Source organism: Heteronotia binoei, chromosome 2 (genome assembly GCF_032191835.1).
Source record: "Heteronotia binoei isolate CCM8104 ecotype False Entrance Well chromosome 2, APGP_CSIRO_Hbin_v1, whole genome shotgun sequence".
Classification (NCBI taxonomy): domain Eukaryota; kingdom Metazoa; phylum Chordata; class Lepidosauria; order Squamata; family Gekkonidae; genus Heteronotia; species Heteronotia binoei.
The window spans coordinates 144,743,145-144,770,338 of record NC_083224.1 but is presented as its reverse complement, the minus strand read 5'-3'; the positions used below and the strand labels follow the sequence as shown (position 1 = coordinate 144,770,338).

The 27,194-nt window shown below is 39.5% G+C and overlaps 1 protein-coding gene across 2 annotated transcripts in view; it reads right to left on the bottom strand.

Annotated features, from left to right (window-relative positions):
* The window catches only part of PKN2 (protein kinase N2), a 62,010-nt gene that overhangs the window by 32,786 nt on the left and 2,030 nt on the right, over window positions 1–27,194 (bottom strand). For both annotated transcript variants that reach the window (XM_060232159.1, XM_060232160.1), the window contains exon 2: window positions 1,557–1,857. In XM_060232159.1, the coding sequence (XP_060088142.1) occupies window positions 1,557–1,857 (301 nt within the window). The remainder of the gene's footprint in view (window positions 1–1,556; window positions 1,858–27,194) is intronic.

Genomic DNA, 27,194 nt, shown 5'->3' with positions numbered 1-27,194 from the left:
CCCATTGTTTTTCATCAGCATTTCACAATACTCCTGGCAGCATTTGCTTTTGCACAGCTCCAAATCTGAACTAATGGGCAATTTCCACCAACTCTCCTTTCCTGCTGCAGCTCCTCATATCAATCCAGAGGGCTGAGGGACCCTCAGCAACAGTTTTTCAAAAGTTGCAACCAGGATGCAGAAGACAAAAGCCCTGTACTGTCTGCAGAATTTCTCTTGCAGTACAATGGAGTCAAGTTAATCACAATATTCCATTTTAAAAACAAGATGTAATGTCTTATTTCATTATACTAGTAGCAATGCAATAATAGCAGCAGTGCAGAACACAAAACATCAAACTATAACACAGCTTACATTACTACTAACTGTGGTACTTGTACACAGAAATCTGTAAACAGGTTACTACTGTTTTTGTTGCACAATCTGTTCTACTTTCTAAATAAGCCTCAAATATATGTTCCAACTATTTGAAGCATTAAAAAGTAGTATCGTAACTTATTGTGTTGTACTGTTGTGCCATTGTATTGGTGCAGGCCACTTTAACACAATAGGATAAACTGATGCTACTTCAGTACAAAACAGGGATAATACAAAACCAAATGTTTTCAATCTATGCAAAATTTCAGTGTTCTTTCCAAATGTCTGTGCTATTCTATTCCTACTTGATCTCTACTTCATTTTCCAAACAATCATCAGGAAACGGGAAATATCTCCTCAGAGTAGCAGCATTCCATTTCCATTACATTTTATCAGAAATGCAGCAATACAGACAACCCATTTTATAACAGACTTCTCATTTTCTGCCCTTTTGTTCAAAGGACAGCACTGCAGGATTAAGGTCCCTTTCCCTGAAAAATCACTAGGACCTGAGGGATAATCCCTTAAATACAGTCCAAGTATCTCTTTCATCATCTTCCAGAGGAGGAAGAGCTACTATTGTTAGACACAGGAAAGAATAGGTGGGCTAGAATGAGGATGCACTTGCCTACATGCCATTTGGGTCACTAACACACCATATAATTGGTTACAAAATGAAGATTACGACACAGCACAGCAAGAGGAATTTCTATTACTTGCCTCCCTTATGTTAATGCAATGGAACAACTAAGCATATTTTCCATGACCTGTAAACACAAATAAATTTATTTCCAAGTTACTCTCCAATATCTTAAAACAATATCTTAAAACAAAAAGCTATAGAAATATTAACGATGCAAATGAACAGACCACCTGAAATTCCTAGCATTGCTTTTCTACATGTTAGAAAATAGAGATGTTCTTTTCAGACACAGGCTAAAATACCTGTGAATTACACTTTCAGAAAATTAAAAATTGCAAGCCTAATTGTTAAGGAAGGCCTATATACTATGGGTTGCATCCAAAATTATTTTCCACAATGTACCTACGGTTCCCCAATCCCTGGGGAAAGCTTGGGGAGGGGGAGTTAGGTGGACGGAAAAGCAGTCAAGTTCCATTCTTCAAGAGTAATTCCACTCAAAGTACTCTTAATTTAACAAGAAAACCCACAAAATGTCAGTAACCTCGATGGACTTTACCTGTAACATCTTCAGGTTCTGTTACAACAATATGTGCATTTAATTCCTGTAATTTATGATGTAATTCTTCTAGTTTCTTATTTGATTTCTTCAAAATGTCATCCACATAAGCCAAGTTTTTTTTATCTGTAGTGACCTTCCTAAGGTTTTCTGCTCCTTCCTTGATTTTAAGTTCCTTCCTTATTTCCCGTTTAATTTGGTCCTTTACTTCATCCAACTTCTGCTGTACCATTATGTCTGAATAGTCCAGTTTTTGTCCAATGCTCACGCTGTCAGAGACAAGGATATTTCGCACATCTACCTATGGTAAGGGGAAAAAAGAGATTAAAAAAAATAAGAGATTTTATCCAAGCTAAAATTCATATACATTATGAGACCACTTTTACTAACCATTTGTCTGCATTGTAATGGATTAGACGGAGAGCTTTACCTATCGATTAACACTCACAAGTAACAGGTTTAAGTTAGTGACGCCTTTGCTATGCCTATTTTTAAACAGTGAGAGATTTAAGTTCCATTGGATTTGTCACACATATGGACTTTGCTCCGATATGCCTGGGAAATAACTGCCCACAATGATAGCTTTCACTTAGCTAAAAAGTGGAGCTAGACAGCTATACTTTGGCCACCAAATGAGAAGGGAGCACTCCCTGGAGAAGATCCTGATGCTAGGAAAGACAGAAGGCAAAAGAAGAAGGGGACTGCAAAAGATGAGATGGCTGGACAGTGTAACTGATGTAACAAACAGGAATCTGGGCAGACTTCGGAGGATGGTGGAAGACGGGAGGGCCTGGCGTGACTTTGTCCATGGGGTCGCGAAGAATCGGACTCAACTGTGCGACTGAACAACAAGACAGCTATGTTTAATACATACTTGTTAGTGACATTTCTGCATACTAACACATGTGTACCATGATGGGACACTAATACACTGAAAGTTATGTTAATATTTTCATGAATTTCGATCACAGGGATATTTAAAGCTCTGACTTAGATTATCATCTTGAATTGGCAATTCTTCTTAACACTGAGGAACCACAGTGCATTTCAGCCAGAATAACTCACATTTCCACACTCTATTTTACCGTCATGAGATTTTTACACATTCCAGTTCCCCTCTATATACCATTTTACATCTCTGCTGTTATTTAAAAACAGCAACAATTTATTCTAAAGTGACAGTTATTTTTTAGCCCAGTTATGGAGACATAGAATGGTATCATACACCCTGATCTTGTCAGATCTTGGAAGCTAAGTTGGGTCGGTACTTGGATGGGAGATCACCAAGGAAGACTTTGCAGAGGAAGACAATGGCAAACCACCTCTGCTTAATCACTTGCCTTTAAGAAGATGAAGAAGAAGATATTGGATTTATATCCCGCCCTCCACTCCGAAGAATTTCAGAGTGGCTCACAATCTCCTTTACCTTCCTCCCCCACAACAGACACCCTGTGAGGTGGGTGGGGTTGGAGAGGGCGCTCACAGCAGCTGCCCTTTCAAGGACAACCTCTGCCAGAGCTATGGCTGACCCAAGGCCATGCCAGCAGGTGCAAGTGGAGGAGTGGGGAATCAAACCCAGTTCTCTCAGATAAGAGTCCGTACACTTAACCACTACACCAAACTGGCTCTCCTTAAAACCCAAGAGGTCACTAAAAGTCAGCTGTACACACGCTATCAACACTAGATAAATGCTATCATAGCTTCTATAAAGATACTTTCAGAAATTATGTATTTATTTTTCTCTCAGTGCTCAAACAGCATCATAAACACAATAATTTAACTGTTAAACAGAAAGCAGCAATTCTAACTCCTATTTGAACAAAAACAAAAGTATAGATATAATTATGAATAACAGTAGGTGGGAGATTGAAAAGATAAAAGTATTTACTTGAGTAACCTTATATTACCTTAACTTTTACATTACCAACACATACAAAGCTACTATAACCTTAATTATTAGGGGAAATGATGAACTTTTTATATGGGGACATGACATTTTTTTGAGAGTTCTGTTGAATTCTGTATGTGACCATTATAAATTAGCAACGTGTTTTGCATGATATGAAGCAGAAAAAGGCTTATAAACTGCAAAAAGAAGATTAAAGAAGAGAAAAAAGAAAAGAAATATATGTTTAAGAACACATTTACCAAGATTAATGGGGTTCTTATGCCCTGAATATGGTCAAAAAGAAAAAAATTAACGGTTTTTATACCAAATGCTTTATTTCTAATGTTTAGATATTACATTTTTCCTTGGTATAAAAAGAATGGACAAAAAGGCAAAAAAGAACAGGGTGAAGAAGTTACTATAACTGTGTAAAATGAGCACTACAGACATGTATTTATTAATTAGACTTTTATAACACCATCCCCACACGCAGGTTTGGAAGAGAAGAAATTAATAAAAATAAACAGAATGGGGCATTACCAAATTTTTGGAAGCCAATTTTGATAGACAGACAGAAAAAAAATCAGGATAATGAAAAAGGGTCCAGAAATTGTGGCTCAGCATGGTAGTCAGCTGTATTTTGTCTTAAGCAGCTTAAATCCAATTTCAACAATACAATAATTCATATACTAATCAGATCTTATATTATCTATATTACTAAAAGTAAAACAATTCTTCAAACAATTAAACTCACTATCTTTAGTGCTTACTGTCTTCAATATTGCATAAATTATTTTTAAAATTAAATTTGATCAATTTTCCTTTTCAATTTGTCAACAAATACATATTTTACAACTAACTCAACTGCAATATTGTATGTACATTTTCGGATGAATAAAATTTCTTCCACATAATTTTTTCCATTGTCTGTATAGTATTTGGGACTGTATAAACACTACACATTTGCTGAAACAGGAACAGGCCAATGCTTTGTTTAAATTATTGTCAAAAAATGTATCACAAAAGTGAAGAGTACTGTTAAGTACAGAGAGTTCTGGATCAATTTAATATTAAGTCAAAAAAATAAAATATTTAAATACTAAGTATTTAATGGCTGGCCGCCATAGCACTAAACCGGAAGTGGAGAGCGATGGAGCAACACTAGGGGTCTGTGCCGTTGTAAATGGCACTTACACTGGTGTACCTTGGACTTATGCCCACATACAGGTCAGCTGGCTCCCAGAGCGCTTTTCAGCCCCCTTCCTTTTCAGCATTGTCCATTGGGTATTTATGAACTGGGCACAGATGTGGAACTTTCCTCACTTTCTCCCAGCAGCTCCAACCTTCCAGAAAGGCCAGTCCTAGATGTTTTATACAAAATGTCACCAGGCACAGAGAGATTGGGCTGCAATACCCACCACACACCAGAAGAGTAAGATACAGTGATTCCCATTCTTTACTACAGTCCCCTGTGGCTCATGGCTTTTTGACCAAAAGGTACCCTTGCCCTCCACCCATTAGCTTTTTGGAGAGTTGTAGTGGACTGCCAGAGGAAGGTGAAGGCATGGAAAGATCTCTGAATCCATCCCAATTACGCAAATAGCAAGAGTATGAACAAAATCTTGGTTCAAAAGACATTTTTATTACTGCATTGCTGGGCATCACAACTCTCACTGCTTTATGTCTGCTATCTTAAACAGTTTTCTTAGTCAGATTCAGAATGGACTTGTGCTTCACATACTGAAGAATAATGGCAATCTCCTACAGATACAACATTATATAGCCTTTCCAAAAACATTAAGGAAAAAAGAAAGGTCCCTGTGCAAGCACCAGTCGTTTCCGACTATGGGGTGACGTTGCTTTCACAACATTTTCATGGCAGACTTTTTACTGGGTGGTTTGCCATTGCCTTCCCCAGTCATCTACACTTCCTGGGTACTCATTTTACCGACCTCGGAAAGATGGAAGGCTGAGTCAACCTCGAGCCAGCTACCTGAAAACCCAGCTACCGCCAGGGATCAAACTCAGGTTGTGAGCAGAGTTTAGGACTGCAGTACTGCAGCTTTAACACTCTGCACCACAGGGCTCTTAAATACATTAAACCTCCTGTTTAAAAAGAATGTTGAAGCTATTTATTTTTTCCCTGAACCATATAAATACACCATCCACCAGCTGAGACAACTGAATTTTGTAGCTAATATGTAGCACAAAATGCATGAGGAGGGGTGGGAGACAGATCAAAGTCTAAGGTATTTCCCCTGCTGGAGAGAGATTAACATTGCGTTGAAAGCATCAGGATTCCAGTACCACAGCAGTAAACTGAATCAAGCTCTGTTTAAATCAGAGTCTCAAATTTCCACTTGCTGACAATACTACATAAACCTTGCATTCCTAGACTGCTCCTGGAGAATACAGCAGGGCTACTGTCTTGATAACTTGTTTATATCTAATATGATCAACACAGGGAACAGTCTAACAGAAATTATATATCTAAATTAATTTTTTTTAAATTCAGAGAAATAGTGTGAATTACGGAAGATATACTTACATTTTAACATTTCTAACTGTATAAACAGTTACTTTGCTATAGAATCTAGAGCAGGGGTAGTCAAACTGCAACTCAGGAGCCACAAGCAGCTCTTTCAAACATACTGTGTGGCTCTCGAAGCCCCCACCATCCTGTTGGCCAGCTTGGAGAATGCATTTGAAGTTGCTTTGTTTCTAGGTCTCCCTCCCCCCATATATTTCCTTCCTTCCTTCCTTCCCTCCTTACTTCTCTCAAACATCTGACTTTCATATCTTGCAGCTCTCAAGCATCTGATGTTTATTTTATGTGGCTCAAAAGTTTGGCCACCCCTGATCTAGAGCCTGGGTATGCTAGTGGTAACAGCTTTCCTCCTCTCCATTTTAAGTCCCTTTGAAAGATCGCCTTTCTGAGCCTTCGGTACACTTGCTTGCCAAGTCGTTCCCCTCATCTCCCTGACCCATTCTCTATCCCCATGCCATGGACTAGAGAAGAGGTGGCCAAACTTGCTTAACGTAAGAGCCACACAGAATAAACTTCAGATGTTTGAGAGCTGCAAGACATGAATGTTAGATGTTTGACAGCCACAAGACAGGCAGGCAGGCAGATAAATGGTGGGAGAGAGGGATGGAAAGAAAACAACTTTAACTAAATGCATTTTCCAAGTTGTCAGCTGGCTTGGCTTAGATATGTGATTTAAAGAAACTTTAAATGCTTTCTCTGCTGACCAGTGGGGTAGGAGGGGCTTTGAGAGCCACACAATATATGTGAAAGAGCCACATGTGGCTCCCAAGCTACAGTTTGGCCACCCCTGGACTAGAGTGCATACCATACCTCACACAGGCATTTGGAACAGAGGTGATTAAACACTGATGAATCCCATAATCCATGATTTCAAGGAGCTCAAAGGTTTGTCTTCCTTGCCTTCCTCTCCCCTCAGCAGCTCCCTGTAGCCTCTATATTTATTTATTAACATATTTATATCTTGTCTTTTCTCATGACTCAAGGCAGTCATCAGTCATTGTTAAAACATCACGATTAAAAATTATTACAATAAAACTCCAGACCCTTATCCACAAAAGCTTATCCATGAGGATTTCCATGAGAACCATCATGGACAAAAAAAAAATGTAGCAGTGGGAAGGGGGGGCTGAGGTAAGAAGAGGTAACTGGATAAAATTGTCCCTTTCCTCTTGAACTAGGAGGAGGAGGAGGAGATTTCTCTAACCCCTCCTACCTACATTATTCATTTGTCAGGCATTTACTCCTCCTTGGAGGTCCCAGAGAATAGCTGAGGAAGAAGGAAGATCCACCTCTGTGAATCTCTACTTGAGAACAACAGGATTCAACCCAATGACTTAAAAAAAACATTAAAACATAAAATACTTTTGAAGAATAAAGGTACAAACAATAATAGGAATTATGCCCTTCTACATCTATCTGTCTATATATGGGAGGAGTGGGACACAGACACTGAAATTAGAGTAGTTCTAGAAGGTACAATCCTGCTTTATTTATAGACTAAAAATGGACAGCTGCCAGATTCTACATTATTCTTTAGTCTTAATTTCAAATGCACTGGGAGACTTTATACACTGACAGATAATCATGACCTGTAAATGCCCTGCAATGAGTAAAACTCAAAATTAAAAGCTTCTAATTGGCCTAATGTTTTTTAAAGGGGAAGTTATATTTTAATTAACTTTTTAAAACTCTTTTAAAAAAATCAAGCACACCAAGGTAACTACATGACTGACCAACGTAATTTCAACATTACAAGACGTTAGACTGAAGTTTTAAGAACTGCAGCCCACAAAATGTATCCGTGTGAATATTACAACTACAAACATCTCGAAGCAAACAAGACATGGAAGAGATTAACTGTTCAATTAACCCATAATTCTATGGGCAAAGATTACAGTGCAGCCTAGCACTGCTTCTCTTTAGGTTTTGAAATCATAGAATCATAGAGCTTGAAGTGACTTCCAGCATCTAGTCCAACTCCCTGCACAATGCAGGAAATTCACAAATACCTCCCCCCCACCCCGCCTGCAGTGACACCTGCATCATGCCCGGAAGGTGACAAACAAACAAAAAACCTCTCCAGGATTCCTGGAAAAACTAGCCTGGATAAAAATTGCTTCCTGACCCCAAAGTGCTGAACAGCATTTCCATGGGTGTGTAAGAAAGGGCCACGAGAACTAAGCACGGATGCAAACCTTCCTGCCTTCCCTCTCATGACCTGCCTAAGTTCACAGAATCAGCATTGCTGTCAGGTGGCCATCTAACCTCTGTTAAAAAATGTTCAAAGGAGAGCCCCCCCCCCCCAAGGAAGCCTGTTCCATTGAGGAGCCACTACGTCAGGAAGTTTTTTTTTCTGATGTTTAGCCAAACACTCTTCTGATTTAATTTCAACCCATTGGTTCTGGTCTGACCTTCTGGAGCAACATATATCATAATCTATATGATAGCCCTTCAAGTACTTGAAGATGGTTATCATGCCACCTCTCACAGTTGTCTCCTTTCCAGACTAAACATACCCAACTCCTTCAACCTTTCCTCATAGGACTTTGTCTCCAGACCCCTCACCATCTTTGTTGCCCTCCTCTGGACATGTTCCAGCTTGTCTATATCCTTAAATTGCGGTGCCAAAAACTGAACACAATACTCTATGTGAGGTCTAACCAGAGGGAAGTAAAGTGATACCATCAATCACTTTGCGTGATCCGGACACTATACTTCTGTTGATACAGCTCTAAATTATATTTGCCTTTTTAGTTACTGCATCACACTGCTGATTCATGCATACACATACCACTGGCAATGTTTCCCTTTTAAAGCTGCCAGGGGAGATTTAATCACAGATCTTCCCACATGTTGTTTAGTTTGGTTGCCCTGACCTGGATAGCCCAGGTTAGCCCAATCCTGTCAGATCTCGGAAGCTAAACAGGGTCAGGGTCAGCCTGGCTAGTATTTAGATGGGATACCTCCAGAGAATCCCAGGGGCACGACGCAGGGACAGACAATGCCAAACCACCTCTGAAATGTCTCTTGCATAAAAACAAGCCTAGCTTGCCACCTAGTGGTGCCTAATGCTAAAAGAGCTAGTATTTCTGGCTGACAGACGATCTTAGGATCTCCTGGCTATACTACATATACTACCACACGATAATTAATTTAATTAAGTAATTTAGTCCATTTTTCACAGCTACCATGAACACTGAATACCTCAATATTTTCAAGTAGCAGAAAGTTATGCTATCATTGGCCCCACCTAATGGTAAGAACTTTTCCATTCCTTTCAAACAGTACGATGTGTGGAATATCACCCATGAATATTTCTACCTTCCCACTCCAAATTTAAAATTATAAAAATAAACGAAGTATTCAAAACAAAGTTGTGTGTGCTGGGACATCACATATAGTTATGTAGTAAAAAGTCTGCTATACACTAGTAAGATACTTCTAAATGATACTGCTTGAATCCAACAAGATCTACAGTCACTAATATTACATTCCACCCACACTGGATCATTCAGACAGAAAATGTTAAATCAAAGCCTGTAACATGGTCCAAAAGCAGTGCTGTTCTGCTTCCAAAAGTTGGAAATGTATTGCATTTTACAGTATCTCCTAAAATAAACAAGAATGCTTGAAAATCATCTCTAAATTGCCCCCCCCCGCAATTCCTGCAGTATGAAAATGTTACATTTTCCAATCTGAAAAAAACCCAGCCTTCCTTTATTCGTAGCCAATTCCCAACTTTAAAGGAATGATCTTGAGAAAGTAAAACAGTCACAATGGCTGTTACTAACAGAGCTATCACAATTTATACTCCCTCTGAAGCTTAGAGATTCAGCAGCTCCTAATTCTTTACATCCTGAAAAATATCTCTAGCTTCAATTACAATATGAAGCCAAATAACACACACCCTTATAAACACATGAAACTGCCTTATACTGAATCAGACCATTGGTCCACCAAAGTCAGCACTGTCTATTCAGACTGGCAGTGGTTCTCCGAGGTCTCAGGCAGAGATCTTTCATTTCATCTACTATGTGATCCTTTTAATTGGAGATGCCAGGGATTGAACCTGGGACTTTTGACATGCCAAGCAGATGCTCTACCATTGAGTTACAGTTCCTCCCCCGCAGTTTTATCTCCCTATTTGTGACAACATACAGGCTGATGGCGGCTGGACAGCTCTTTCTATATGGCTTCCCCTGTACCTCAGAAGCTTTGTTGGCAGCATTCCAGAGGTACCCCAGAAAAAGGTACCCCAGAGGTACCCCAGAAAATGTTGTCTACGAAGTACTGTTATCTAATATCTGGAATATATTTCCCCAGGTACCTGAAGTGTACTTAGCTGAAATAGTACCTACAGGGGAGGGGGGGTTGACACTGCTGAGTAAGCCACAGCTGCTGTTAGCCACAGCAGCTATTGTGACAATGCCACCACAAATTGAGGAAGGAAAGGAAAACTGGGGGAGAGGGGCAGGAGGCCAGACCTTCCAGATTCAATTCCAAACACAGCTCAGAAGCCCTCAGGAATTCCCTCCAATCCTTAATTTAAAAAAAAAAAACACACCAAGAGAAAGAAAAGAATTCTAAAATAAAGGTTGTTATGATGCTGATCTAGTTCATCTGCTGGAAGATCTTAGTATGCTGGAGATTTAGATTTATTTATTTGCAAGGAGGAAGCATTATTTGCATTGGTGGTAGAGCTAGTTCAGCTAGTTTACAAAAGAAAAAAAAGTGTGCATGATCCTGACCAATATTTATGCCATTATGAATACCACAGAAAATCTAATACAACAGTTTAGGTGTCTTAATGGCAGGAATGCAAAAACAGCATGTGGCAGAGGAAGCCCAAGCTAAAACACAAGTAGTCAATACTTGTGAACTGCCCTACAGTCAGGTTTCTAGTGGATTTTTTTTTTTTTAAATTCAGACCTGAGAACTGGGGTTCTTGTTTTTTATAGCAATGAGTGGATGCTCTATGCCAGGGGTGGCCAAACTGTGGCTCAGGAGACATATGTGGTTCTTTCACACATTGTATGGTTCTTGAAGCCCCCACTGCCCTGTTGGCCAGCTTGAAGAATGCACTTAAAGTTGCTTTCTTTCCATTTCTTCCTCCCCACTCCTTTCCCCATCTATTTGCTTTCTCTCCTTTCTTACCACCTTCCTTCCTTCCTTGTGGCTCTCAAACATCTGATGTTTATTCTATGTGGCTTATGTTAAGAAAGTCTGACCACCACTACTCTATGCTTAATCTGACACTGTTTCCATTTTTGAAAGCTTCCTTGTCAAAAACATCAGTTTTCTTTTCTGGTTCATATTTAACAGAATGGTAGGAAAATGCACGCATGTGAAGCTCAAAGCACCAGAGATGTAGAGTGGAAAGTTTTTTGGCTCTTTATTTTTCCATGGAAAATTATCCATTTCTAAAACATTGTTTTGTAAAATTAAAAACATGAAATATTAGGCACACTTTGCAATTTCAAGGCTGTAATTAATGTTTTTAAGGTGATTCCCCCTAGGAGCTGTGTGTGCATATATTCACTGATTTATAAATAACAAATTGGAAGGTAGGAATAAAACCACAAATTTATGCAATATAAATAATCAAGTTATAAATTCACCTGATTAGTTATGTAGATCAATCAAAACCAAAGGTATAATTCTTATTTAAATTACTTCCATCACATGATAGAAGGAATATTGTAATGATCAGGCATTATGTAACTGACAAATAATTCAAGTGATAAGATGTCCCAATGACCTCCATGGACAAGAGTTACATTCTGTTTAAACAGATTAGAGTACAACCATGCCTCCAACATATCACATCTGGTTCTCTAGGGAGCTAAAATTATTGTGTTAACAGTTGTTACATGCTTTTCTTAAATTTAAACAATGTAAGGAAAGTGCAGGCTATATTGTCTTTAATTTTTTACAAATATTATTCTAATAAAAATAAGTTCCATATAAAGCTTTGAATGTGTTTGAATATTTCCCCTAATAATCTAATAAAGCCAGTTTGGTGTAGTGGTTAAGTGCGTGGACTCTTATCTGGGAGAACCGGGTTTGATTCCCCACTTCTCCACTTCACCTGCTGGAATGGCCTTGGGTTAGCCATTAGCCCTGGCAGAGGTTGTCCTTGAAAGGGCAGCTGCTGTTAGAGCCCTCTCAGCCCCACCCCACCTCACAGGGTGTCTGTTGTGGGGGGAGAAGATATAGGAGATTGTAAGCCGCTCTGAGTCTCTGGTTCAGAGAGAAGGGCGGGGTATAAAGCTGCAATTCTTCTTCTACTTCTTCTTTATTTCCCCTAATAATCTATTTGCTACTTTCAGGACATAATGAATGCCAGTGTGGTTTAGTGACTAGAATGCCAGGTTCAAATCCCCACTCTCTCACAAAAGCTTGTTGGATGACTTGGGGCAGTTACAAACTCACAGCCTAAACTACTTCATAGGGTAGCTGTGAGGATTAAATGGAGAAGAGGATAATAATGTAAGTCACTTTGGCTTTCTATCCGGGAGAAAAGTGCAGTATAGTAGAAGTAAAATTAACATGAGAAATCAAACCATGGACTATTCAGGGCTTTGAATAATTTTATGGAAAGCTTTCCAGTTTTGATCTATCTGGAAAATACACCTCATTGCATAGCAGCACTATTTTTAATAGATACTTTAGGAAGAATAATTGTTTGGGAGGTGTAAACAGTATATTGTATGAACGGTACAGACATCTGCGGGAACTTTTTTTCCCAGCTGAAGAAAGACAACCAATGATTCTTTTAAATTGGATTAAAAAAAAAAGAACATATCCTAATAGTTCAATCCTATGTTAGGAAAAATATTTCTAAATTCTAAGCGCCAGCATGAAGCATTTCACCACTGTTATTTGTAATATTTCACATCCTGCCTCAGAATTTAGCAAACAGGATAAACTCTGTGGTATCTTTGATATCTTTGGTTACTGTGGTCAAAAGGAACAGATTATTAGATGGTCAAACCTGCTTAACAAGAGTCTGTTTTCCAGGCTGCACTTGTATTAGTGTTTTAAAACGAACAGTGACAAAATGTTTCCTAAATCAAGCATAAGAGGATCTACTTTTCTGCAAATTGTTTTGAGGAAAGCTAAAGACTTTTTTTGAAGTAAACCTCTTATACATTTGAGGCAGCTAACAACAATGATTTTAAAATGATGTTAAAAGGTAAATTAGTTGGACAGGAAAAACTTCTGGGAAAGAAATGCCTTGTTTTTGACCCAGGTTTATTAGCAATAGAATAATTAACAGGCATTCTCACATTCTGACATGTTACTATTTTATGATTTCCCACACTAATTATACCCAGATCAAAGGTTTTCTGAATTTGTTAATTTTACTATTCTGCTATTGGTTTTAACTTTGTACCACCTGGCATTCCAAACCCCACCAGCTATATGTGGTTCTGCTTACTGTACCTCATTTCTCGTCTGAGAAGTGTGCATGCACACGAAAGCTTATGTTCTGAATAAAACTAAGTTGGTCTTAAAGGTGAAACTGACTCCTATTTTGTTCTTAAACTACCAGCGTTTAATATTGTAAATATAACAAAGTCAGACTAAAAGCACCTTTACTGACCTACTGTGTCACACAAAAACATGAACTAAGGAGTAGATCTTTTAATATACAGATGACTATACTAGTGAAGGTAATGAAGAATATTCTATTGCCATGTCAGCAGCTCAGAGAACAAAGTTCATCATGGCAAGAATTGGAAGATATGTCTGGGGTAATAGCCAACAAATCTGAAGTACAAGTTCCCAAGCTAGAGATATTGTTAGCTGATTGCAAGGCAAACAGATTACTTTGGAGTAGGTTGGTGAAGTATACCCAGTCCTCTTTCAAAATCTACCAAAAGAGATTCCCTTATTACTTCTCTTCCACAGTCTTTTCATCTGAACTTAAAGGAGGGCATGCCTCCAGCTACCATCTGTCATGGTATGCTCTTCAAGCCACTATTATCATCCTGCAATGACAGAAGGGCATGCTGCCTGTTTTAAGGCATGAATTACTTCCTAGTTGTTCCTTTATCTCTGTGAAACATGCTCTATGCAGCTAACTAAGAGTCTCTAACATTATCATGCCTACCACCTCACCACAACAGGCATCAATGGCATAAACTTGAAATACATCTTATAGCTCTTCAGCCATGCCAGTTGGTTTTCAGTGTATGTGCAACAGTATAGCACTCCACCCCCTTAAAAATAAAGACATTGAAAAACAAAATCTGAGTACATATTCAGCTCCTTGATTTACCTGGAGAAAATTCTTTCAAAACTAATCTCAAAAAGACACATTGTTGAGCACCATATAGCTACATTTTTGTAATCCTAGAGATAGAACAGTGATTTCATTCACGTTTTTCTAAGTTGCTTACATCACATTATATTTGTAACATAACACCATAACAATGGTTTAGTGTAAAGAAAGAAGATTCCCTTGTTTGTTTCATGAAAGAACAACAATGGGACTGAAAGGCTGCAATGGATTATGTTCCTTGGACTACATCAATTGTTGCCTAAAAGGTGTACACTTAAGTTTGATATCAATAATCAGCCCCTAATTAGTGCTGATTTAGCAAAAGATTTTTTTTAAAGTCAGATGATTCCACTAGTAAAGCTGAGATCCAAAAAGCAGTTGAGAGAGAGGGATTCTGAAAATTACAACAGCAGAAGAAACTGAAATAATGTCCCCTCTCAAAAAACAGCAGTGAATTTGGAGCAATTAAGTGACTTTAACAGATATATTTTAATTGGTGAAAACAAATAATTTGCTCAATGGCTTTTTGAGAATTTGAGAATTAGCAGGGGTGTTATTTTGTATTATTTACTCAGAAAATGTATATGCCACCTCTTTAGATTATCCATTTTCCTCATCTTAGTCACAAAATCCATCCCTGAGTTGGTAAGTATGGTTTATATATTTTATCATTTTTAATTCAAATTGCTGGTTCTTACCTTTAAGGCCCTAAGTAGCTTAGGGTCAGGATACATGAAGAAAGGTCTCCTCCCATATAGTCTAACTCACCTACTAAAAACTTTCTTACAAGCCCTGATCTCCGTGTCCCCAACTTTCAGAAATGAGGTCAGGATGGTGGTGACCAGAGACTAGCTTTTTCAGTGGTGGCACTTCACTCTTGTAGCTCACTCAGCACCTACCATACTCTCTTTCAGGTGCTACCTGCCGCTCCCCCCACCCGGCCTGTTCTTAAAAATTGTTTTTACAATTTGTTTCTAGATTGAGAATTGTTTTATGAGACTGTTTTAAAACTGTTTTATGCTCTAGTTAGGTTCTTCATGTTCGATTTTAATTGTTAATAACTTTTATTATTTCTAGATTTTGGGGTTTTACCATGTAAGCTACCCCAAGCAGGTTCTCTGGAAGACAGTGTAGAATTTTTCTAAATAAATAAATATGACGGATTCTGTGATATGAATTGTTTTTACTTTTGTAAGCCACCTTGAACACATGATATATATTATTTAAGTAAACAAAGTTACATTAGCCACCATAATATTTAAAGATAAGAAAACCTTACGTCTCTCAAATTTCCAGCGATTGAGTAAGCAGCAGACAAGTATCAGTTTTACTAAAATATCTTCAAATAGAACCTTAAAATAGTATAATATTACTACTCTTTTAACAGTCATTCTACATTTCACAGGAGTTCTTGAAAGGTGGTGACCTTATTTGGCTTACAGAGGACTGACACCCACCTGGCTGTACAGTTCTCACCAATGATAGGGTAGTATTCACAGACTTCTCCAATGAGAGTTTCAAGAAGCCACATTAAATATTTCTTTAAAAGTGTTAATGCTCATTCAAATCTATATACTTAAAAATAGCTCAGCAACAATGCCTGACTTAAAACAAAAAATGAACTCAGTTGATGAAATCATAAGATAGTAAGAGAACTAAATCTGACTTGGCAATTTCAAAATTACAAAATTAGAAGAGGGAATTACCATTTTGGGGCTAAAATTCAGACTACCAAACAAACAAACTTGCTATCAAAAAAAACATGTCTCCATTAAAGGAGATTACAGAGCTCTAAATGGGCAACAGTTCAAGAATGCTACAGCAGTAGTCAGGCATGCTTGATTTACACTACTCTTACTTTTCCAGTGCTGCTTCTAACTTTAGAACATATCAAAAGCCAGTGCAAGTTTTAAAATATCAGTTAATTTATAATGAGCATTGTCATGAAGTTAAATTAGTTGCATAAGCAACTAAATATGTTTGTGCTATCCACAACCTTAAACTTTTCTATAATGTAACTTATATGTTCATTTAACTAAAATGAACATAAGCCACATTACAGAAAAGTTAAAGGTTGTGGATTGTGCAAACATGTTTAGTTCCTGCATTAAATAAATGTAGAAACATGACAACTCTCAAAATTACTTTTTCCCTTCTACATTAAGTTAATTTTTTCCAGCATACCTATCTTTTCTTTTATTCTTTAACAACAAAAAAGTACTTATATTTTTCACATTGTGATTGTGTGCTAGACAAGAAACTTTCAGTCTTTTAAGCCTCCCCTTTGTAGTATTGACAGATGTGGTCCACGTGAAGCCTGCATCTCATATTTAATACCATTTCCACAGACTTACTGTCTGGTACCTAATTCAAAATACTGCTTCTGAGTTTTTAAAATTTATATGGTTTGGGATGAAGTTATTTTCATTTTTTAAAACAAACAAACAAAACTTTTTAACTAGAGATTATCTAGTTTGGTGCAGTGGTTAAGTGTGTAGACTCTTATTTGGGAGAACCGGGTTTGATTCCCCACTCCTCCACTTGCAGCTTCTGGAATGGCCTTGAATCAGCCATAGCTCTCACAAGAGTTGTCCTTGAAAGGGCAGCTTCTGGGAGAGCTCTCTCAGCCCCACCCACATCACAGGGTGTCTTTTGTGGGGGGGAGGAAGATAAAGGAGATTGTGAGTCGCTCTGAGACTCTGAGATTTGGAGTGGAGGGCAGGATATAAATCCAATACCACTAATAATAATAATAATAATAATAATATCTTCTTCATGACACATTTTCTTTTTCATATGAACTTATATGCCCACTTAGTTTACTTACAAAGGGCCTTCTTCATGTCTCTTCCACCCGGTCTAAAATCCCCATGCTAGGGCATTTTCCCTAGTAATAGTTAGATTATTGGATTGTCCAAGGCAGGTCCACCTTTCCTCATTGTGACTAGCTTTATTAATTACAATTGATACCCCACCTTACTTCATCAAAGTACCCAAAGTTCTCAAGGTTCTCCATCCAATACTGACCATACTCATTGAACTTCAGCAAATTTGTGGCATTCTGTGCCTTCCAATCATACCCTAAGGCAGAAACCTTAAAGGCTCTCCCCCCCCCCCCCAAGCACAAAACTAAATTCTTGTTTGGGGGATTTTGGGACAGCGACTTGTATGTGATACTGTTAGCACATTTTAAATTTGCTGATTGTGTGAGGTTTTTTAAGTAGTTGTTTTAAATTTTGAATTCTTTCACTCCATGCCATTTGAGAAAGGGCAGAATACAAATGTCTTAGATATAATATTCAGCCCTAATCAGTCCTCACCTTTAAATTTCTGCTGTTCATATCAGTCACTATCTCTTCAATTTCCTCTAATTCTTTTTGCTGTAAAAATTAAAACCCTTCACAACAACAAAGAAGACAATGGTGGTGACTCAAGCTGGATCCTGACCATCAACTGAGAAACAAATTTGTCCCAGTGCAAAGCACCCAAAAAACCACTGAAAATTATGGACAGTACTGAAGATATGAAGCCACTTCCTATTGCCTAGTTACAGAAGTCAGCTTCCCTGTTTATGATCAGCTGCTCATGTTAGATTATGCTGGGTGCAGAGTTGCATATTCCCTCCAAGCAGCAACAAACTCCAGAGAAAGATTTCACTGTTGCACTGAATACTGTCCAAGGCCACAGATTAAAGGCATATCATGTACTGGATCCCAAAAGTAGACAATATGCAGCTTGTGTAACCATATTTTTCCAATATATACATTTTGACCAAAACTCTTCAGATGTTTACTGCATTCTCTGTTGCAATAGCCTTGACATCAACATCATATTTTAAGAAGCAGTAATACTCTGATGTGCTCCCTACATGACCTCAGGGAAGCTCCTGATGAAACCATTTTAGCTTTTATGGCCGCTAGAATTTAAGTGTAAGCTTAATCTTCTATAGCATCATCATACAACTCCTGTTTACTCCAGTTAACTAAAGAACAGTGAGCACTGACCAGGATGTTAACACACACATAAGCTTTTCTTATCAAACACAGAAACTTGAGTACTGAAGAATCAAAAGGGTAACACACTGTTTTGAAGTATCAGTTCCTATCAAGTCTTCATTCTGTTTAAAATTAACTTATATTCTCACTGGAAATGCCACATTAAGGATATACCAGATTTTATTTTTATGTGTAACCAGGTATCAGGGCTGGTTTGCCTATCACAGCTAGTTAGAGGTTAAGACCCAGTTTTCTAGCACCTGATGACTCCTTGGACCTGAGTACTGCCTTCAATTAAGGAAGAACCATGAAGTATCCTCCCTAACTTCAATGAAACTGGCCTTTTATGCCTGCTATTCATGCTCATTCCCCATGACACACAGACTCCAAGCCTTCCCATTCTTGTACCTCAGACTTGTTTGACAATTGCTCAGGAGACAGAGCTAATGTTCTTCACATGGTTGTACCAGAGATATGTGCACTCTTCTCTATTGAGTTGCTTGGATAGGGCTCATGCACATATATCAGATAAGACAAATGACCACATTACAGAAATAAAACCAGACAACTTTTGATAGTCACTGTTCTGTTAACAGCCTACATAAGGTGAGGTAGACCCTGGAAATGTACCTGCTACCATGTCTGGCAAATCATATGAGATATGGATATCTACACACATGGATATGTGGTGTTCCTGCTGTAAAGATCTTCCTTCCTGAGAAGGGAGAATGAAAGCAAAAATCAAAAGAATTGCACATACAACTTCCCTTGCATGGTGACCAGGGGTCCTGTTCTTTATAACCTAATATATGTATCTGGACAGGGTCAGCATCAGCTAAGATGGGGCCAGGGACTATGGCTTCTGGCAGGGCCTACAACCACTGCTCTCCCATCCATGCCACCTGCCTGCACATCATCCCTCTTCCTAACCAGCCATTCACATGCTATCCCACCACCCATGATACAGGCCACAAACACAGCACAGAATCACCATGGGAAAGACATTACCATGGTGCCTGCAGATGGGAGAGTTTGCAAGCAAAAAACTGGGTGAGAAGAACAGCATGGGTAGGTACTGGGCAAGAAGCATGCTGGTGGGTGACCATTAACTCAGTTGAAAATAGGGAAGATGATGGTGGGCAGAGGAAGTGGGCCAAGGTATCCTGGTCAGAGACCCCAGGCACTTTTAGCTTGCCCCCCCACACCAGCCATGCACCTAAACATTAATTAACTACCAAAAGGACCGTAGCCCTAAAATTATTTTTAACCCATTCAAACACCAAAACTATTATATTAGCATATGTTCACATATTCAGAATTTTATCCTTCAAGTCCAAAGTGACTTGGACCAATTCCCCACTTTGCTTGTTCTGACATTGGAGCTCCCCCCCCCAACATGCTTCTGTCCAATTTCACACAAGCTGCTGCAGGGCTGTGACTCATTTCACCTCTTTCTCGCAGCAAGCAGAAACTGGTTTTCAGAGGATCTTGCTTGCCACGGGAAAGAGGCAGAGTGAATTGCAGCCCCAAGGCAGCTTGTGTGAAATCAGCCAGAAGCACTGGGGGAAAAAGAGGTCCGACACCAGAACAAGCCTAGTGGGGAATTGGTCTTGGTCTTTAAGTCAGCAATCTCCTGGACTGTAAAATTCAGTAGAACAAAGCTGGAGTACAGTAGCACCTTTAAGACCAACAAAGTTTTGTAGAGAATGTGAGCCTTCATGTGCTAAAAGTGCACTTCATCAGACAACAGTAAATTCCATCACACACTAGGGTCTGATGAAGTGTGTTTTTTGCACACAAAGCTTACATTCTCAATAGAACTTTGTTGGTCTTAAAGGTGCTACTGGACTCCAACTTTGTTCTAGTCATGCCTCAGACCAACACGGCTGCCCACCTGGATCTATGTAAAATGCAGTGTTATTAGATCAGTGGACAGATTTACCGTACTGGGGTATGCATGTGGAAAAAGCTGATTCACATGTTTTGCACTCCTAATAAGCTGTTTTATTGCAAAGGAACTTCAGGAACAGACTAGAAAGCAAGATTGCTGAGTTACAAGTTAATTACAACACTAAGAACAACGGAACTCCTAGGACTTAGCAGGAATACTGGTTTCTTAGCTCACCACATGTGCTAACCTCATTCAGTCCTTACATCTGTATTTCCATCAATCTGAGAGGAACTAAATTGTCTTTATTTTATTTCTTATTTGGAATAGTCGATTAGAATAGTAAATTGTAATATAAAGAATAGTAGAATGCAAGCCTGCTTCAGTGGGAGAGTGGGATACAAATCTAGTAAAATAAACAAACAAACAATGTAATCTGGAACAAAAGAATGGAATGTATTTCTCCGGTCTAGGGACAGAGGAGATATACTGCACAACCAATCACCCCAACTCAAAGAAACAGATGCTATGAGGTTGCCTCCACACTTGAGAGGAAATGGGTGGAACATGATAGCAGGGTCTCAGATAATTACTCTCAGCATTCCATAATTAAGAAGGGCACATCTGCCCATCAATCTCTGATTTATTTCCTTCACTATATTTCCCCCCAGAATTAAACCCAAACAAAAATGACCATATAAACAAAGCTTGTTATTCCAGTTTGGTTCTTCCATCTGTCAAAAAAACCCATATTAAGCTGTATCCTCATTTGCTGCTCACTCTCTGCCTATATGTATGGACTGGCAACTTCCATTTCAATGTATTTGACATGTGTGTGCCCATAAAAGCTTATACTCTGAATAAAACTTTGCTGATCTTAAAGGTGTCACTGGACTTGAACTTTTTTCTACTGCTTCATACAAATACAGCTATCCACCTTAATAAGGATGTACTTGTTAAGATCCTGGCATGTAACTAGTTTCAGTTAAGGTCAATTCAGAAAGGACTGTAAAATGGTCTAATATCTGATTAGTCCAATGTAAGCCAAGATGCAGGCAAAAGTTTCTTCTTCCTCACAGCTAGCAGAAGCAACCAAGGCATTGCAGTTCTACCCTTTAAAGGAATCCCATTTGCCTTTTACATAACAGGAAGCAGCTACCATTCATGAGCAGAAAGCTCTGACTAAGCCTTTCCTCCTGTTCAAACTGGGAAAGACAGGAGGTTGAAGAGCATAATAGTGCTGTAGATCAGGGTAATTCTATGGGGTGGATGGGAAGCAAAGACATTTGGGGGGCTGCATTTAGTCCCCAGTTTCCTTCCCCTGCACTAAGATGACACGAATATTATTTTGCTCTAGAATTTGATTCCAAGCCAACACTTATCTTGATTGCTGAAGGAAGCAAGCCCTGCCTTCCTCCAGCAATCAAGATAAGCAGCACCTGCAGCTTTTCTATGCATTCTCTTAAATGACACTAAACCATCCTTAAGATATTCACCTTATCTAATAATTCAGTGGATCGGAGCAACTGATTTCTTCATTACCACTGATTTATTCCTGTTAATTTAATATTTGCACCAACAGCATTATACATACAAGTATGTGGCCATAATTTTTGCAGTGCTGCACAGGGAACAAGTTACAACTGTGTTCCCAATATTTAATTGTTGCCAATAAAAGCCACAGTATCACACCTGGTCGAAAGGATAGATGAGTTATGCCAATGGATGTGGTCAGTAAATATAGGGGAAGAAGGTTTTTTAGCAGGTGGCAATGACGCATCTAACTCAGAGGTGTCAAACATGCACTTTGGGGGCCGAATCAGGCCCCCAGAGGGCTCCTAACTGGCCCCTGAGCAACTGGCTGTCGTCTTCTTCCTTCTCCCTCTCTCTTACTTCCTTCTGCATCACAGCTTGCTTTGCAAGGCTTTTCTATCACAAAGGAACTACAGAGCAAAGTCTCTATTTTCTCCACTGGCTGAGACTCCCCCCTTGGGGAGGAATAGTTTGCTTTGCCAGGCTCTCTCAATTACACGGCTGTAAAATACAAGAAAAGCCCCAGGGTAACACTAGACTTAAACACTTAACAACACTTAAAAGTATTAAACATGTATAATTGAGAACAATATGGGAAATAGCAAAGCCCACTCTAACAAGGGAAATTCTACTTACAAATAATACAACAAAGTAATACAATATAACACAGTGCGATAATCAATACAAAAGCAGATTGCTCTTGAGAAGTAAATATCAAGCCAGTCCAAAAGTGCTGCTCAGACAACAATGTTCTTCTCTGGCCACTTGAGACTTGACCACTTGAAGAAGCAAAGCTGTAGCAGTGATCGATTATATCCGGTTTCAAGTAGCCTTAAACTTCAGCTTGCATAAATCACAGAGCAATGTCCCCATTCCTGAAATACATTCCAAAGGGGGAAAAATGTATCCTAGCTGTTGGGATGTCTATTGCCTTCCTCTGGATTGAAATATGATCCTTCTATTCCTAGGTTCAGGGTCCCTAGGAATAGAGTCTAGGAATAGAAAGACATATTTTGAAGGATATATTGTGCTTAATACACTGGTACCTATGCTATAGTATCTCTTCCTTCCGTTGGCTGAGGCTCCCCACCCCCAGTCCCCTGGGAAGGGAGGAAAGAGCCAGAGTTTCCTTTGCCCAGTTTCCTGGATCCAATGGGAAAGAAAGCACCTTTAAGACCAAAGAGCACTAACGTTTTAAGCATGTTTTAAGTTTAAAAATATATATATTTGTGTTGTCTGTGTTCTTTATAAAATTTATATTTCTGCTACATAATTTTAAATAAGGCCTGGTCCGACATGGCTCAGTCCAATCTGACATGGCCCGGCCCAACAAGGTCTCATTTAAGTCAGATCCGGCCCTCATAACAAATGAGTTTGACACCCATGATCTAACTAGTAGTAAAACAAGATGAACTGGAGCTGAAGGGAAGGACTCAGACTCATCAGTTTATATGTGATTATTTTATAAGGCTACCCTGGACAATGTATTGAGAATAGCAGTTGATGAACAAGAACAGAATTCTGAAAAATTTCATTGGAGAAAAAGGCGAAGGAGAACTTCCTCCAGTGAAAATGCTGAGTAACTGGTCTAACAGGTGAGAAGAAAACCAAGTCTCAATAACACGTATATGGAATCAAGGAGAAAAGGATGGTCATCCAGAAAGCCAAATTACCTTTTTTACTGTCTTACTGACAAGAGTTATTCTGTTAAGTAATATAGACACAAAATATAAAGAAAAGCATATTTTAGTAACTTTAATTCCATACTGATCTTGTGCCATGAGATAATAAAGAATAAAGAGCAATAAGATTTTGTAATATTAGCAATAATCTTGTGTAAGGTCAAGCAACTCGCAATCATATGAAGGACCAGCTTGCCTACAGTGTAAATGTATCCTTAAAAAAGGACAAACAAAATATCTGATTAATTGCAAGAAATATATAATCTAAAATGGGTACATTGTTCTTTAAAACCACATACCAAGATAATAAAAATATTTAATTAACAGCAGGTCAGTGTTCTAGAACAGAAGTTTCCATACCTGAATCAATACCATCACAAATGAGGCTCTCCCTCTTTCTGAGTGCTTTTAAACTAATCTTTATATATTAAAAAGATGTAGCAACAGTTCAAGATATTACTAATCTCTGATTCAGTATTATATGAATTGAAATAAATGGCATATTTGAGCCATTAAAAGTTCTCCAAAGTATGTGTGATCACACAAAAGCCAACTCGTTATAAGCTCCTAGCAATAAGGTCTGTTGTGGGAAGATACAATGGGCTCCAGAAAGAGCCTGTGGGCATGTGCCCTGGCCTTGGTGGGGGAATTGGGAGCTGGAAAGAAGAGAGAGACACAGACACAGATAGAGGTAGCCGGACCAAAATGTAGGTTGGTGGAGAGATGATACAGAGAAATGATAGGCCAAGACATAAAGAAGGAAAGAAAGATAGATGGGCAGACACAGATCCTCTAGATAGTCAGGCAAAGACACTTGTGAAACCACCAACAGCCCCTGAAAGAAAGAACCAGGTGTGACTAGGACAGTCCTCCAGGCAAGGAGAGTCCCAGTCAGCAAGGGTTCTTGTGGGCAGCAGTGGCCCAAGGGGGGCATGCTTGCAGGGCACATGGACTGCTCCATGGCCTGGATCTCCCAGGCCAGGGCAAGCAGCAGTGGTGGCACTGACACCCCCTGCATGGCCGAGTCTCCCATCTCCCCTCGAGGAGACTCACTGCTTCTAGAAGCAGCCTGGCAGGGGCTGGCTAACCTTTTTTGGGTTAAAGGGGGGATTGTGAGGGAGGCCAACATATCAGCTGCAGGATGCACTGACATGAGGAAAGCAGCAGCAGCATCGATGTTCACTGACTGGCCGAACCCTGTGGCTCCTTTTCCTCCCAAGCAGACCAGCAGGATGCTGGAGAAAGAGGCTGCAGCAGCCGCCTCCTCCTCTGGTTCCTCCTCCTCCAGGCCCTGTGGCAGATAGAGCTGTGCTCCTTTGCTGCTCACCACACCCTATCTGGCTCGGGAGAATAGTGGGTTTGCAAGGTGTGTGAGTGCTGGGTCTGGCGTCTCTTGAGGCCCTCTCAAAGGGTTGGGAGGTGGGGGCAGACTGTTGTGCACAGCGGTCTCAAGGCCTGTAGGAGGCCTGGGGCTTTAACAGGAGAGCTCAATTGGGCTGAGGAGGGGGAGCTCCGTGGGCAGCGGGGTCTCTCTGCTCCTGTGTGAGGGTTCTGAAGGCGGCAGGAGAGTGATGGGAGGGGGTACCAGCAGGCCAGGTGTGTGTGTGCTGTCAGGAAAGCACCAGAATGTTGCTGGCGGTGTCTCTGAGGCCCTTGTGGAGGCTGTGGTAGGGGGACATTGGAGGCCATGTGAGGGAGAAGAGAAAGTGAAGCATTGACAAAGGCATTGTAGCATGCTTTGAAACGTTCTCAATCCAGCAGTAGGCAGAGTAGCCAGTGAATATGAGGCATGAGGTGTAGATTGATGTGTGATGGGCCAATAGTTTATGGAGCATACCCCGCAGTCAATGGAAGTACCAGATTTGCCAAACCACTACACTTTTATTATAAAGGATTCTATCTCTTGGTAGCTTTTCATAATTTACTTCATTTATATCCCACTTTTTTCCCAACAGGACTCAAAGTACAATGTTATCCCCTTCTCCATTTTATCCTCAAAACAACTCTCTGGTAAGCTAGGCTGAACACATGTGACTGGTCCAAGGTCACCCACTGAGATGTCATGGCAGAGTGGGGATTTGAGCCTGGATCTCCTAGACCTTAATAATAATAATAATAAATTTATTTTTGTATCCCGCCCTCCCCTGCCAAAGGCAGGCCAACACTCTAACCCAGGGGTGTCAAATGTCCATCCCACAGGCCAGGACTTTAATCAGGCCTGTGGGGCTCTTTTCTCCCCCCTCCTGTCCTCACCCTCTGAAGCTCCAAGGCCGCCAAAATTCCCAGCTCCTTCATCCTTGGCTTTGCAGGCTGAAGTAGGAAGCAATTCTGGGCTTGCAAAGCTGCAAAGAAAATGCAGAATGGTCTCTGTACCGAGACAGACTAGGAGTAGCCTATCTGGACACAGAGACCTTCATGGAAAATCCATTCCGTGTTTTCCTTGCAGTTTTGTCTGTGCTGAAATGTATTTTAATGTGGTGGAGCTCAGTTTCACTTTTCCGTGTTTATATGGCCATTTAGAAGCTGCTCCTTGCTGGAGTTGTGTGACCTTGCAAAGAAATGGTTGATGCTTTGAGCCAGCATGTTTCTGCTGAATGGACCTTGGAACTTGTGCCAAAGGGGGATATTACACTGAAGAGCCATTGCCAATTTGAGTAGACCTGAGGGCAGGGGGGAGAAGCCTGCAATGTCCAGCCATTTGATGTTTTCCTAAGCCCAGAGCATTTTACATTTTTGGTTTATATTTTTAGTTTCTGCTGCAATCCCTGTGTTTTTTCTTGTTTTAGTTTTAAAATCGCATTGCTAAATCCCACTATTCCACACCTTTCAATTTTAAACAAAAACATAATAAGAGTTTTATGCATGTTTGTATTTTAAGTTTTTAAAACATCTTGAATTATGTTTCTCCGTATCCTTTATAAAGTTTATATTTCTGCTATCTGGCATTATATTTTGTGATACACATGGCTTGGCCCCACAAAATCCATCCCTTGTAACAAATGAGTTTGACACCCCTGCTCTAACCACTTTATCATTCGCCTCTTGGGCTGGAAAAAAAAGCAAGCTATATTCAGTTCTGCTAAGCTTACAATATACACAGAAAAACACAAGGATCTATTTCACAATCTGACTATCACTGCTCAGCAAAACAAACAAACAAACAACAATAGGGTGGAATGTTATTTCCTGCAAATTTTGAATTGTGTCCACATGCAGGACATCATGTAATACATGTTTAACACTGTTGAGGGTTCAGCATAAATATATAAAAAAGAATGTTATACTTAATTTATCGTTATGCTTACATTAAGATATATTACACTGGTTATTCATTTTAAGAATGTAACATGCTCACAGAACTGCACAGCCTTGATTCCAGTGACTTCTCTACAATCCTCAACATAACAAATCCATACATTACACTCAGTAAGTATATACAGATAGCTATGTTGACTGTATTTGTGGCTGATAAAATGCTGGTACAGATACATCCCTGGCTACACATGTAGCTCAAGAACGAGAGAGAAATGCCCAAAGAATAGGCTATGAGGAGTAAGTGAACACACAGGATGTTCCCAGTCTCCCAACTATTGTTAAGGAAACCATACTTCATTACACCTGCCTTGCTGTTTACATGGATCAACATTTCCTGCTCCTAATATCTACAGCAGCAAAAATGTCTCTAAGTGATACATATATGGTGATTGACAAGGTAGAAAAACACACTGCAAGACTCCCAGGCCAAGGCAGACTTTTAAAAAAAGGCACCAATAACTCAAGAAACACTAGAAGAATGTTCTACATAATTATTGTTCTT